The 13,180-nt window shown below is 50.8% G+C and overlaps 6 protein-coding genes across 6 annotated transcripts; 2 read left to right on the top strand and 4 right to left on the bottom strand.

The window, feature by feature from the left end:
- Positions 1-114: 114 nt before the first annotated feature.
- BJY04DRAFT_223143 (uncharacterized protein) lies at positions 115-889 on the bottom strand (the record flags this gene model as incomplete). The annotated part of the gene is made up of 3 exons (XM_073717608.1): positions 115-506; positions 596-674; positions 734-889. The coding sequence occupies 3 exons, from the start codon at positions 887-889 to the stop codon at positions 115-117; spliced, it is 627 nt and encodes a 208-aa protein (XP_073566170.1).
- A 1,427-nt stretch (positions 890-2,316) lies between these two features.
- On the bottom strand, positions 2,317-3,907 carry BJY04DRAFT_200071 (uncharacterized protein). The gene is made up of 4 exons (XM_073712868.1): positions 3,137-3,907; positions 2,972-3,074; positions 2,709-2,902; positions 2,317-2,656 (listed from the first exon to the last, which is right to left on the bottom strand). The coding sequence occupies exons 1-4, from the start codon at positions 3,537-3,539 to the stop codon at positions 2,523-2,525; spliced, it is 834 nt and encodes a 277-aa protein (XP_073566169.1). The 5' UTR covers positions 3,540-3,907; the 3' UTR covers positions 2,317-2,522.
- A 1,974-nt stretch (positions 3,908-5,881) lies between these two features.
- On the bottom strand, positions 5,882-6,643 carry BJY04DRAFT_143136 (uncharacterized protein). Its single transcript, XM_073708718.1, has 2 exons — positions 6,016-6,643; positions 5,882-5,949 (listed from the first exon to the last, which is right to left on the bottom strand). Exon 1 carries the CDS (start codon positions 6,606-6,608, stop codon positions 6,051-6,053), a length of 558 nt encoding a protein of 185 aa, XP_073566168.1. The 5' UTR covers positions 6,609-6,643; the 3' UTR covers positions 5,882-5,949; positions 6,016-6,050.
- Positions 6,644-6,788: 145 nt separating this feature from the next.
- On the bottom strand, positions 6,789-8,187 carry BJY04DRAFT_210653 (purine and uridine phosphorylase; the record flags this gene model as incomplete). The annotated part of the gene is made up of 3 exons (XM_073714280.1): positions 6,789-6,860; positions 7,153-8,040; positions 8,095-8,187. The coding sequence occupies 3 exons, from the start codon at positions 8,185-8,187 to the stop codon at positions 6,789-6,791; spliced, it is 1,053 nt and encodes a 350-aa protein (XP_073566167.1).
- Positions 8,188-9,801: 1,614 nt separating this feature from the next.
- Positions 9,802-11,312, top strand: BJY04DRAFT_200065 (DUF2855 family protein). The gene is made up of 2 exons (XM_073712867.1): positions 9,802-10,778; positions 10,838-11,312. The coding sequence occupies exons 1-2, from the start codon at positions 9,813-9,815 to the stop codon at positions 11,132-11,134; spliced, it is 1,263 nt and encodes a 420-aa protein (XP_073566166.1). The 5' UTR covers positions 9,802-9,812; the 3' UTR covers positions 11,135-11,312.
- A 230-nt stretch (positions 11,313-11,542) lies between these two features.
- On the top strand, positions 11,543-12,997 carry BJY04DRAFT_223139 (uncharacterized protein; the record flags this gene model as incomplete). The annotated part of the gene is made up of 1 exon (XM_073717606.1): positions 11,543-12,997. The coding sequence occupies one exon, from the start codon at positions 11,543-11,545 to the stop codon at positions 12,995-12,997; it is 1,455 nt and encodes a 484-aa protein (XP_073566165.1).
- Between the last annotated feature and the right edge of the window lie 183 nt (positions 12,998-13,180).

Raw genomic sequence — 13,180 nt, 5'->3', positions numbered from 1 at the left:
TCTTATGCCCTAGTGTTCTGGTTTATTGTCTTGTTTAGTCGGATTAGGCTTCTTTATATCCTTGCCTTCGATTGATAGACATTCCAGTTCCGTCGATTTAGATGAGAAAGTCACTTAGTGCAGTTTCCACTCCCTCACCAACCTCTCTCTCAACCGAACGATGCCCGCAAACCCTGCTCTGAACTCCCACATCACAAGCTGTCCCAGCACATCCTCAAACTCCGGATTCAGTGGCCTCATCGGACGCTCACCCTTAGCAGCCAGCTTCTTCAACATCGATAGCCATCTAGCAAACAGCAGCTGATCGTCAAAAAAATCACGGCAAAGGAGGAAATTCAAACTCTCAGCCAACGCCTCCACGGTTAGTACCATAACGGGATAATGGTCACCCCATTCGACGGGGAAGGTGCGGCTATTCGTTAGCATGAATACGGGATCATCCACAGCAGGGAGATTCAGATGCCCGTGGAGTTTCGGGAGATTGGGGATGAGTTTTGATTGAACCCCTGTAGTGAGATGGTGAGAGTGGGGTCTGGATGGAAGTGTCAGAATCCTATTGTTTTGCCGTTGATACCATGGCAGGTGAGTGACTAACAGGGCTGGGCTCCAGCCTGTGAGATCAGAAGGCCGGTTGCCCCGGTTGTACTCTCATCCGGAATGATAAATTCGACTCCCTGTGAGAAGTTAGTGAGTGGATTGCTGAGGTGATCTTATCGCAAGTGTTGAAGCTAACCTTCCAGAGGTTAACGCCAGGGAAACCCCAGACTAGGTTCTGTATCTGTGCGGCATCGAGGTTTCGAGCAATTTCTGCTGCATAGTCCCTAGCGCTCCAACACCCGGCCGGTTCAGAATAGCGTAGCACCAACGTGGCTGCAGGTGTAGGCGACATATCCCAGTGGCTGCGTAATGCTAAACAGACATATACCGCCCAGGTACGAAGATGTGGACAATGGAAGCATTTATGCCGCCTGTACGGACTGGATTTACGCACGGTCTAATCAACAGAGCCTTTGCTAGGATATCCAACCAGCTCCCAATCAAAGAACACAAGACCCACCGTGCAGCAGCTCTTTGTACTATCGAACCTTCATTCAACCGTTGAAACCGGCTTTCGCCTCCCTGTCGCTGCCTATCGCCGAGCAATGCTGTAACTATCGGGAGTGGAACTCGCAGAGGAAAGCCCATAGTTAGATCCAGCTAGATTGTCAACCCACTTCGTCTAAGCCAGAAGCCGGGTGTGAAGTGAATCCTATGAGAGGGCTATTAGTCACAAGAAAAGAATTACGACCGTAGTACCTTCAGAAGCATGTTTCCAGAAGGCCTAAAACTCCTCGACGACGACAGTATGCGAAAATGAGCAGAAGCGATTCCGACTCGGGGAAAAACAATAGCACTTTCTGTCGAGGGACCATCTGCTGCTGGTGACGCATACGTTCTGAGCACGATAAACTGGTCATCAGCATCCTCTAGGTATTGGATCATGTCGATCTTGTCACCCTCAAACTGTGCACGCTAGCATATTTCGCCATTAACGTTGCACCCAATATTCCAGGACAGTGGGCTGAGAGAGACCGTTTTGCTCCCTGTAATTCGATGGAAAGCCTGATACTGTCGCTTAAAATCATTTTATTGACACGTCTCGTCTTCCTTGATACAACTATCGAGATTACCCGTAGACCCAGCACTGATTTCCCTAGCCTGCTGATCCCGCCATGCTTGAAGTAGCTTCTGCTTATCTTCGCGCTCGGATTGAAACAGTCGCTGCATGCAAACTCGCAGCGCCGTATTTTCTGGTGGGGGAGGGGCCTCGGCATTCGGCACTGCGCCCAAGCGGAAAGGAACGAGACTGTCGCAGATGACTTCTGGCTCCTCATCTCGCTGCATGGCTACCTCGTCTGTGCCTGCTGAGTCTGGCTGCATACTATCTGCAAGGAAAGCAAATAGCTGGTCGACGGGGTGTTGGGTAAGATTGATTGTGTGGTTTGTGGAGGAAAGTCCTTAATTCCCTAGCCCCGCACTATCAGTTACCTACCGCTAGGCCGAGTAGGTATCCATCCATCCACTCCGTAATCATACGCAACTAGCTACCTAGTAAGTCAATCTGCATAAATGGCATCAGCGCTAAATGTTGTATGCAACATCTGCAGTTTGCAAACATCATCTCCCTCGCGATCAATGATCCGCGCGGGCGCTGAGGAATTATTGCAAAGCTCGTCAACAGTAGCCTCTCAACCGCGGTAGAATCAGGCTATATCATAACTTGGGAGTTGGCGGCCAGGGGCCCGCGGGCTTATGTTCATCTGATTGATTTTAGTGTATGATGAATCCAGGTCGTAGTTACAAGAGTCTCAGCGCACATTTAGATATTGGAGATCTTGAATACATTATTGATCGCGCACGTGTGCATCTGAATCGGCATATTCCAATTTATCAGAAATATGAACCAAAAGTGGGTGTTTCAAAGCCCGTCTAGCATGCAAGGAAGTCCATTATCCCATATGTCTTGGGATCCTCAGCATCACTTACCCTGAGTGAGGATATAAGAAGGGCCCCTGAAAGTTAGCTTTAATCCTACAGCTTCCAGCGCCCGCATACAAGCAAATCAGCGGAAACAGCCGCCGCTCATAAAGGTGCTCGAAACACATATCCACGTCCTCTACGCCTTATTAGCCGCAAAAGTGACTCGTATTCCGGGGTTGATGACTTACTTCTTTCTCCATTATACGTAAAGAAGTGTTCTTGGCGTCTCCAATCAATTCCATACCCTACCGTATCTCCCGCCCGGAAGCAGCGAGCTTGACATTGGGAGAACAGGTCGTACACGTACCCCGTATTCGAATACCGCGCGGGGAAATAGTTCTGGAATTCGTCGGTTGCGCCGATACAAACAGCGTCCGCCGTTCTTAACACATCACGGGTTGGCAATTAGCTCACTTAAGTGACGGCTGCGCGAGGTGGGGACGATACTCACCCCTGGAAAGGCTGAAGCTCCAGGAATTCCACTTCGAAGTAACTAGACCCATGCGGGACAAAAGGATGGTTGCCATTGACCATCTGGTGTGTGTCTTTATAACCTAAAGTATCGCGTCAGGGCAAACTATATTCCAAGGTTTGCAGCTGGACTGAAAGCACCAACCATCAAGACACAGAACAGTTCTCTCCATCAGAATGCCAGGAGCATCAGAGTGATGCACTTCCCATGAGCTAGGTCCTCGAGCAGAAGAAATCAGAGGAACAGCATGGGGGCGGAAGATATCCGTAACCTTATCATCGTGCTTATGATCTATCATCAGTCTGGCGCACCAGCCGTGAGTATCAACACCGTGCCAAACACCATGAGTGCTGAGACAGTGTTGAATAATGTTTATGTCTCCGCCCTCTACTGCGGACATGAATATTGATCCGTATTCCTTTCTGGCGGTGTGGTAGTCGATCTTGGACAAGAGCTTTCTGAACCAGGACGCCTGCCCTATTACAGCGGCTGCACGCACTGAGGAGATCTGAGGGCGGATTTTGTCCGAGTTGAGAATGTCTGTCATTATGCTGCTCCCGGATGCAAAGTTTTTAAATGTTGAGAAGATCAATTCATCAGAGACCCGAAAAATATCTGGCCTTGAAATGAAAAGGGTCAGTAGCTCAGAACTACTTTCAACGGCGGTAATGACACGTGAGTCTGTGATGAACAACTCAGGACATTTGTCAAGTAAGATCTTCGCGACCGCGAAGCCCTCGCTTGTGACGTTTCTTGCTGCTGCGGTGAGGACCTTCTCCGTGATAGGAAGGGACGGATAGTGAGCTAACAGGACTGATAGAACATCAATGCTCCCTATGCCTGCAATGACGACAGCCTCCGAGATGATATGATCCCGGTTCTTCGAATCAACCAACTCGGGGACCTGGCGCTCTGGCTCACCTGATGAAGGATAGGTTCCTGACGAGACGTGTTTATGTTTCCGACAGAGAAACAGTTCAAGAATCCTGTCGCCATGGAATTCATTCCCAGCAGCGGCTTCGAGCATAGCTTCTGTGACATGAAGATGTGGCGCTTTTCTGAACAGTAGGTTGACCACTGGCAGCTGACCATTCCGAGCTGCCATTGCCATGACTCTCGAGGTAATAGGAACCTCGCGTCCCAAGGAGAAAATGAACTCTAGAAGACGTAACCCTTTCCGATTATTATTGACTGCGGCTTCGACGACTTTCACGGTTATGGAGGATGGGTGATGGGCGAAAATAAGCTTGGCGAGATCCAGTGCGTCAAATTCATTGTGCATCGCGACGAGGATGATGTCTTCTGTCAGAGGAAAGTGAACGTTTCGCTGGAACAGCGAGCCCAAAGTTTCCTCGCCGGCAATATCCTTCGCTGCTCCCTCGGAGTCATCCGGAAGCCGGCATTTCCTACTCCTTAGAAGCGCTTCTAGCATAGCAAAGGCACCCTCCCCTACTCAAAATATCGCTTTGAGGGTCGCAGCCCGTACAGTTTCTCCTGGAAGCAGAGGCTTGAGAACTTCAATTACACAGTCTTCACCTGGTAGCGCATCACTAATTAGTTGTTGAACGATGTTCTCGGTAACAGGCAGATTGGGAATGTACTCGAGCAGTTTCTCGAGCACTGGCCTTCTCTGGGTGCGCCATATCCCCATTAGCAGCACATCCGCCGATATTCGACCGGCAAGGTACGTTTTGATTATTTCCTCTTTGTCCGCCCGTTCGTCGACTATTGCCTGAACAACATGTCCGGTGATCGATGTATCTGGGCATACGCGAAGTGCGGTGTGGAGTGTCTTCGGATAAAGCTTGTTCATCGTCGCCATACACAGGACTTCGTTGGACACCAGGTCATGGAAGCCATCCTCCAAGATTCGCAAGAAGACAACCGGAGAACCATATCTCGCAGCGACCATGAGAGGGGACGTACCCGAAAACGCCCCCCCGGCTTCTAACAAATCCATCACGATGTCCGGATGGCCGCCCTTGATCGCAAGGAGTAGGCAATGGCTCTCTTCTAACGGGTCTTGGAAGTGAGTATCATACGGGCGACGGGGTTCGCGGACACAGATTGCAGTGAGAGGGTCGAGAGGAGCGGGAGGGGGATTCACGGCCGCCCCATTCTCTAGCAAAAGGCGCACGATTTCTGCTTGCCCATTTCGACTAGCAAGAGCGAGAAGAGAATATCCACGCTCGTCGGTAATATTTGGATCGTGGCGAAACCGCTTCCACAGCGCCGCGTGTTGAAGGCCATAGTATGCTGCGAGAAGCAGGCCGTTCGTCAATGTCCCAATTTCGTCTGCATAACGATAATCAGAGTACCGACGACCAAACAGTTCCACTGCACCTTTCCACTCTAGATATGCCTGTGTCGGCTGCTGGCCGGTCCCTAAAAATACGTCCATCTCTGGGGGTACGGACTCATTACAGTCCTTGATATGGTCGATCCAACACCGTGCGGCGTACCGGTAAAAGCTGTATCCATCTTCTGACGGTCTGGGAAGTCTTGTGTTGATCAGATACAGGAGACTCGTCTCGGCTGCCATGACTGCAAGTGGGTTCCTCGCGAACAATGGCTTTGATTCTAGGTAATCACGCACGGACACGTGGGCGTAGGTAACGTAGTTTTGTATCTCGTTAAAGACCACAAGGTTTTGGCACATACTCAGCAATGTCTCCGGCGCGATATAGGCCACACCCTTATCTTCCGGCCTCAACTTCTTTCGAACTGTCCAAGAAACCGCCATCGCCCACTGATCAGGGCGCAGAGGCTGCCGGGCAACGACCAGCCATTTCAAAGCCTTCCCCGCCTCGTAGGCACTGGGGCTGTTATTTATACAATCATATATTTGATCATATGTCGCTGTCAGGGTGGGTGGCAAGCGGTCCAACGAGGAAATCACTTGATATTCGGTCTGCATGTGGCAGAGCAGTTGCAGTTGCAGCCGGACCCAGAGAAACCTATACGATATCGTCCAGTTCATTAGCAGAGAAAGCTCGCACGTACACTGGGATCAGATATCATACATTCCATCTGATCTTGCAAGAAGCTCAGATAATATCTATTCTTCCAGCTCCTGCGATACGTCTCCGTAGAGAAGGCTTTTCTTTCGGATACTTTCTCTGACTTCTCTCTGCACGAACCGCTCCATATCCTGTCTGGTCAAGGCTTCATCTATCACAAGAGCTGGCCACTGACTCAGGTGGACCGCAATATCGCGAGCCGGCCGACTTGATATAAAAATTTGGACCGTACTCTTGGACGAGTCGATAAGCTGCTGTACAGCCTCCAACAGTGCAATTCTATCCTCAACGCCACATTCGTCTAGGGCATCGATGATGATGCTAGTCGAACAACTCGTATCTAGAAGCACAGCGAGGATTTTCAGGCACTCAGAGAAGTCAATTCCGTCGTCTTGCATGGTAGAAAAATGCCTTTTGTTGAACGCCTGGGTCACTATATCGGGAAATTGACTGTGCTGTGGACCTGCCACCAACTGATGAACTAATGCGCGAAGAATGATTGTTGGGTCTTCACGATCGGGGCCGTTCAGAGTGCGGCTACAGAAAAAGAAGAGAGTACTCCCCTTTCGACTTTTTCTGAGTGTCTCAACCAACATTGCACTAGCAGGGTGCCTATCAGTGTGCGCTCTAGTAATGGCAGCTTACACTTGGGGTTCTCGTACCTAACTTTTGTCTTTCCTGAGCCGGCTTCTGTACTGTCAGCGTGGTGCTATACACTTTGAATAAATGTTGTTTTACGTTTTCGTGGCGGGACTCACGCTTTCCACACAGCCAGATTAACCCAGACTTTTCAGCACGTAGCCACTGCGCAAACTCAGGCTTTCGAAATAGCCACTGGCCAGAGTCGACTAAAAGACCAGCACGAGCAGATTGGAGATGTTTCTCGTATGCTGTTGTTGAGATCCATGACAGTATCCGGTTGCGGTGGGTCTCTAGTGAGGATTATTATCCAGGTGCTCAAAATAAATGTCAAATTTCTCAGAAAAAAGAAGAAGACCAACTCTACCTTCCTGTCCATTGTACAGCTGATCAACCTGCTTTTCAATCTTGCCAACTGGCTCTCCCAGAGCATCTAGGGCAGCTCCAATGGCTGTTTAATGTCAGTCAAGCTCCCTAAACATCAAACCGCTTCTAAGACACGTAGGACTGACCAGCTTCCATGAGCTCTTCGGCCTTTGCTGACTCCTTGACTTGCTGAGGAGGGATCATCATCAGTAGCTCCTTCATATATGCCGCCGCTGTGGCTGCCGCGTATGGTTGCCAGCGTTTGTTCTTGTGTGAATCGGCATAATCACAGATTCCACGGATTACAAGACAAGGGAATGTATCCATGAGTCCAGTGGCCTCCATTTCGACACACATAATGTCCATGTCTTTCCTCAGTACGTCCCGTGTCTTTGCATCTTTCACCACAGCATTGGATGAGCCTATCGTGCCGTAGTGGATTTGGGGATGCTTATCTGAACGAATCCTGCGAGGCACAATATGCCCCTCATCGCAATCTTTACATGTGACCCCTGACCTGTGCACATACTCTGCGCGGAAAAGTCGGTCCTGTTGAGCGCCAGGATGTTGATATTCCCTTCGCATGATCGGATACCTCCTCAGCATTTCTTCCACATGTGCCACGATCTGACTCCCGACCCTGCGATGCTGTGAATCTAGCCTCTTTAAATTCGCGCTCAATACCCTCGGGGGTTTGTTAAGATGGTCAGTGCGCTGGAAATTGCCTTCTGCCAAGTGCTTGCCCAAGTCGAACTGGACAACACCACCAAAGACATCCGTGGATTCACTGACCACCACATCACCAAGTCGGACATCCCGCTTCTGAGAGATTGCCTCGTCATGAACGTCTGGATCGGGCTCCACAGGTACACCGCCTCCAATTCCAACCAGGAGTCCAAAACGGAGCGAAGGGAAATCGTTCAGAACCTGCGTCGCCGTGGTCGCAGCGGCATTGTTGCCAATCTGCGGCATAACCGCCACGACAACGTAATGCTTCCCCAGTCGACCAAAGGTATATGCATTCTAATTTCCAAGCGTCGGCAAAGGGTCGTATATCTCATCCAGCATACCTTCCACAGCTGCGCATTCGACGCCGAGCGGGCAAATACACGCGACCGTAAAGTCATTGAGAGAGGGCGCCGGCACGTCCTCGACGTGAGCGGCGCGCATTATCTGCAGACCGATTTTCACCATTGACCCCGGGTCAACGAAGTCCGAATATTTGGCAACAGGCGAGGGTAATGGCCTCGGCTTGACTATGGGTTGGGGTTTGCAGGAGTGATGGTGCGAGGCTCTTGCGGGCTGCGCCCGAAGTCCGAGACCCCTGCAAGCGCGTCATTTTCCCATCCTTCGCCTCGTGACTGTCACCTGATCTAGTTTAAGCAGGCTGGAAATCACAATGTCAATGGGAGAGCACCCTCTATGTAGACTTGATCTGTCAGGATGGCAAGCAGATGTGCTATGAGAAGAAGTCGGAGTTTCATCACCAAAGAAGAAACGAGCCAGAAAGATTCACGAGCCGCACGGACCAGGCGGGGACCAGGCGGGGACCCTGTGTTTTTGCCAGACCCAACAGTAAGGTACAAACTAGTACCTAGTTATTATTGCACTCTGCGTAGCTTAGATTCGAAATTATCAATACAGGGTTGCTACAGTGCTCTATACATAATTCATGCTTCCCTGATAGACTGCAAATAGACACTGCTCAAAATTACTTCAGAACTGGTTGCTCGTGTCTCTTTCCCGTTATATATATATACAGCTTCCCTAGTCCAAAATGACAATATTCCTTAGCTGCCAAACCCTTCACTTCTCTACTTACCAAGACAAAAAGCACGTCTCTGGGGCGGTCGTGTTTCTGCACTGTGGCTTTCCCGCACAAGGTACCGGGTGCATATAGGGTGACTATGGCCATCAACAACCTAATCAGATCACCTTGGTACCTCAGTACTTACTCCACAATCTTATTCTCCGATATTTGAAGAACATACATCAAATATAGCGGGCATGGTCTTCGTGACTGCGATTGCAATCTAACCTAGAGGATGCCGCAGGATCGGTTATCACCTGTCGCTGTTTGAATAAAGTGGTGCCACCTGTGGGGAAGACCTACGCATCTCTGGGAATGAGTCAACACGACTAAATAAGCGTGAGAGGAATGAGTTATAGGTCATGGCTAGAGCTTGTACCTTATGGTGTGTCAGCTTGCACGCTTCACAGATCAAGCTTGCTACTTGCATTCTGCATGTAATCGACCGGGGTTCTGCAAAGGCCCGTAGTCAAATCTCATATCATATAATATCTCGTATCTGTGCAATCTCGCCGCTGTATCCAGCCCATCCACTCATGAAATATGGACCCTCGTCACCCTCCTATGATTTACTATGACTTGAGTGCTGAGCTCATGCCGAACGCGTCAGACACATATTAAACCACCTACCGACGGGACGCCTAATATCGCCGTGTCACTTGCCTCGGAATCCTCGTATTCACGATTTTACGGATGGATGGTCCACCCGCCCCGTTCTATGGCATTATGGAATATGTACCTCATACCCAGGGGATAACTGTGACAAGTGATTTCCATTTGAGCCTAGATAAGCCAACCGAGGAGTACAAAGGCACGGATTTGCTTCATAATGCCGGGTATTAGCCGCTGGAGCCGTAAGCACTAGGCACAGCTGACCAGGAGTCATAGTGGGGAGCCAACTCCCCCCCCACCACCCGAAAGCTCTACTTAAACCCTTCGCCCCAGCTTCATCTCCTACCTCTCGCACCATCTCACCTCATTCAATATGTCCACCCACGTCATCTCCAAAGCAAATAACGGAGAGCACACCACCATTTCCCTTTCTGACCCCTCCACCCCCCTCGCTGAATCTTCAATCCGCGTCCGCCCCGCCCTCCTCGGCCTCACCTCCAACAACCTCACCTACGCCCTCGCCGGGACCACCCTGCACTGGTGGGATGCATACCCTGTGCCCTCGCCCGCACCAGCACCATATAATGACCAAACCAACTGGGGAATCGTCCCCGCCTGGGGCCTCGCCACAATCCTGGAAAGCACAATCCCCTCACTAACCCCATCCACAACACTCTGGGGCTTCTGGCCCACCTCCTCCACCGCCGTAGACCTACAGCTCACCCCTTCAGCACCAGCCGGCCACTGGACAGAGACCTCGCCACACCGCCAATCCCTCTTCTCGCTTTACAACCACTACTTCGTCTTTGACACGGCCTCAAAGGACCTCAAAGAGTTCGCCTGGGACGCAGTCGTGCGCCCTGTCTGGGCCGCCGGATATATTCTGTCGGATTACATATTCACACCTGACGCCAAAACGAACCCACCCGCACACCCGCTGCACGAATCCTTCCCCTGGACTCTCGAAGATGCAGATATATCAAAGGCCGTGTTTGTGAGCGTCTCGGCCTCCGGCAAAACTGCTCGCGCCACGGCGTACAACTTCTTCTGTCGCCCGCCCGGGGCAGGTCCGAAGGGGTTCTTGCAAATTACCTCATCCCCTGCCGCGCTTGCCGAGGCAGCGGAGAAGTTTCTTCCTAGCTTCCCGGTTAAGGCTATAGCCTATGAAGATGTGCATAGTGCAGATGGGTGGATTGCGGATCAGAAGCCGGATAAGATTGTTGTTGCGGATTTTGGCGCCAGAGACGAAGCGTTGCAACGCGTTGTTGATGGGATCAAGACTAAGTCGGAGTTGAAGGATGTAAAGTTGGTGATCATGGCTGTGGGGAATCAACAGAAGGTTTGTCGCAAGCTTCCCACCTGCCTGTTTGCTTCTTCAATGAGATTAATGTGATACAGGTCTACACGGCGAGCGAGGTGCAGGCGTCGCAGGAGGCGTTTGCAGCGCTCAACAAGGTCCAGATGAATACGTCTGGCGTTGTAGATACTATTCTCAAAGCGCAGGATCCTTCAGTGTTTTATGATGGGATTCAGAAGCGTTGGGATCAATGGGTGCAGAACCGCGAGTTTGCTGCTCCCGACTTGAAGTTGGTCTGGGGTGAAGGGATTGTCGGTGAAAAAGGAATTGAGGGTGGTTGGGACGCGTTAACTAGTAGTAAGGTCAAGCCTGAGGAAGCCTTGGTTTACATGCTGTGACGGAGGACAGCGGAAGCCTTAAACAGTAGGCCAATGTGTCAAGGAAATCAGCCTCTTATACTACCAGCCTAGCTCTTTAAGTGTACTAGCCACCCATACTCAAGGATAATAAGGTCGGAAGCACTCACTGAACATCGTAGCTCAGCTATCTTACCCATTTGACCTGGGATTCGAGGCCTGAGGCCGCGGCTGTCAGTAGTGTTACCGGTACTCTCCCGTGAATCTTTCTCTCACTCGCCTTTCACTTCCCCTCCGACATCATCTCCCCCCTCCCACCAGAAATCCTCTCCTCCTAACGTTGTTATCCTTTCTTTCATCAGCAACTATCACTGGCATCACGTATCTGTCCCGTTCCGAATGAGACGGCTTTATTCGCCTGTTGCGCAACAATTTACGCCAGAGCCCACGATGTTGTCCACTCTCCCAAATGAGATCTTGATCCAGATTGCAGCCTCTCTCGACCTTCAGCATGACAAGCTTAATCTTGCCCGTTGCAACCGGCAGTTCTACGATTTGCTTCTTCCTGAGGCATACAAGTCACTTCACCTAAGCTACGACTGCAAGTGGGCTCTTAGCTGCCTAGCACACGCGCTCATTCGCAAACCCCGACTCGCCATATCCGTCCGCTCTCTCTGCCTCGTTGACAAACCATGCAACCATCGTGCAAAGCTGAGATTCAATCGAAGCCTGATCAGCTCGAGGCTTCCACGCATCGCCGCCACGAAGGAAGAGATCAAGAGCTGGGAGAACACACTGCAGGGGAAGTCGTTGGAGGAGGGGGATATGCATTTTGGTCAAGCAGAGGCTTGGAGGACCTTCCTGTCAATCCTGGTTCCGAAGCTGGAGTCGTTGCATCAAGAATGGGGAGTAAACACCGATTTGCGAAACCAGGCCATGCAACGTATCTCACTTCGTCAAAAGCCCTTTGATACCCACCGTCCCCTGTCATGTTTGAGGGAGGTGAATATATCGATCGCGGAGACGGAGTTCGGTGTTGACCTATTTGACATACTACCGTTCTTCAGACTGCCGTCAATGCGCAGAGTTACTTGCCTTTTTGTGATGGACTTGCAGGAAGAAGACGACAACTCCAGCGATAAGTCTTCTGGCGTTGAGAGTGACGCCTTTCCCGTGACGGATATCGCGCTCTACTGGAGCCACTCACAAAGTGTATTCAAGAAACTCATTCGCGGATGTGCCAAACTTGAGAGTTTCGTTTATGAGTCAGGATACCTGGAGGCCATGGAGCATCTTACCCCTGTCATCAAGCATGACGCTCTGTACCAGGAGCTACGGAAGCACAAAGGCACCCTGAACGTCCTCGAGGTTTACGAAAACGACCCTTTCAGTCTCGACCACAACGACCCTACCCTTGTTTGTTCTTTTGGTCCTATGCGCGACTTCTCAGCCCTGACCAGACTCCGTCTTGACACCAGGGGGCTTTTAGGGGACATGTCCGGAAGCCTCGTCGATATTCTCCCGCCGCGCCTCGCGTCCTTGACGATCGATGCGTTCAACAGATGCCCCAACATCGTCAAATTTGCAGGGCAGGTTGAAGACATTCTACAAGGCCGGAAGGTCTCAGGCTCCGCCGGGAGCATGAGGTTCGCAAACTGGGCATGCCTGCACGTTAGGGGATGTTTCACCGACGAGAAAAAATGGGACGCATACTACAAAGGCAAAACAGCCAACATCCTTCTCAAGCATTTGGTTCCGGCAGCCTCGCTGCTAGATCGAGTCTGCACTGATGGTCGCCTTACCTTCACCATGTGGTGTGATGGCCTCAATTTTGCTGAGGGGGACTGGGTTCCCCGGCACTGCTATCGATTCCCTGGCTTGTTTACGCAATTTCCCGTCAATTGAGTTGGTCCAAATGCGGCTTTTCCTTTTCCAATTGCCGCACACGCACGACTGATACCATGATTCTCAGTTGTGATCAACTTGTGTTCTTCCTATCCGGCGTCCAAAAATTTCGATGTCAAGGACGGATTTTGAGTACCTGAGTTGATGTCTATTTTGTTCTATGTACGAGTAGCTGAATCTTTG

This window comes from Aspergillus karnatakaensis (genome assembly GCF_047715665.1).
Source record: "Aspergillus karnatakaensis strain CBS 102800 unplaced genomic scaffold BJY04scaffold_68, whole genome shotgun sequence".
NCBI classification, from domain to species: domain Eukaryota; kingdom Fungi; phylum Ascomycota; class Eurotiomycetes; order Eurotiales; family Aspergillaceae; genus Aspergillus; species Aspergillus karnatakaensis.
The sequence above is the reverse complement of the archived record's forward strand: the minus strand, read 5'-3'. Positions and strand labels throughout refer to the sequence as shown.

Coding starts and splice junctions, on each gene's coding strand:
- BJY04DRAFT_200071 (XM_073712868.1), bottom strand. CDS start 3,539: ATGACAGACATTCTCAACTCGGACAAAATCCGCCCTCAGATCTCCTCA. Junction 3,075..3,136: donor AACTGTTCTGTGTCTTGATG/GTTGGTGCTTTC, acceptor GCGATACTTTAG/GTTATAAAGACACACACCAG. Junction 2,657..2,708: donor TACGTATAATGGAGAAAGAA/GTAAGTCATCAA, acceptor AATAAGGCGTAG/AGGACGTGGATATGTGTTTC.
- BJY04DRAFT_200065 (XM_073712867.1), top strand. CDS start 9,813: ATGTCCACCCACGTCATCTCCAAAGCAAATAACGGAGAGCACACCACC. Junction 10,779..10,837: donor CTGTGGGGAATCAACAGAAG/GTTTGTCGCAAG, acceptor AATGTGATACAG/GTCTACACGGCGAGCGAGGT.
- BJY04DRAFT_143136 (XM_073708718.1), bottom strand. CDS start 6,608: ATGTTGGTTGAGACACTCAGAAAAAGTCGAAAGGGGAGTACTCTCTTC.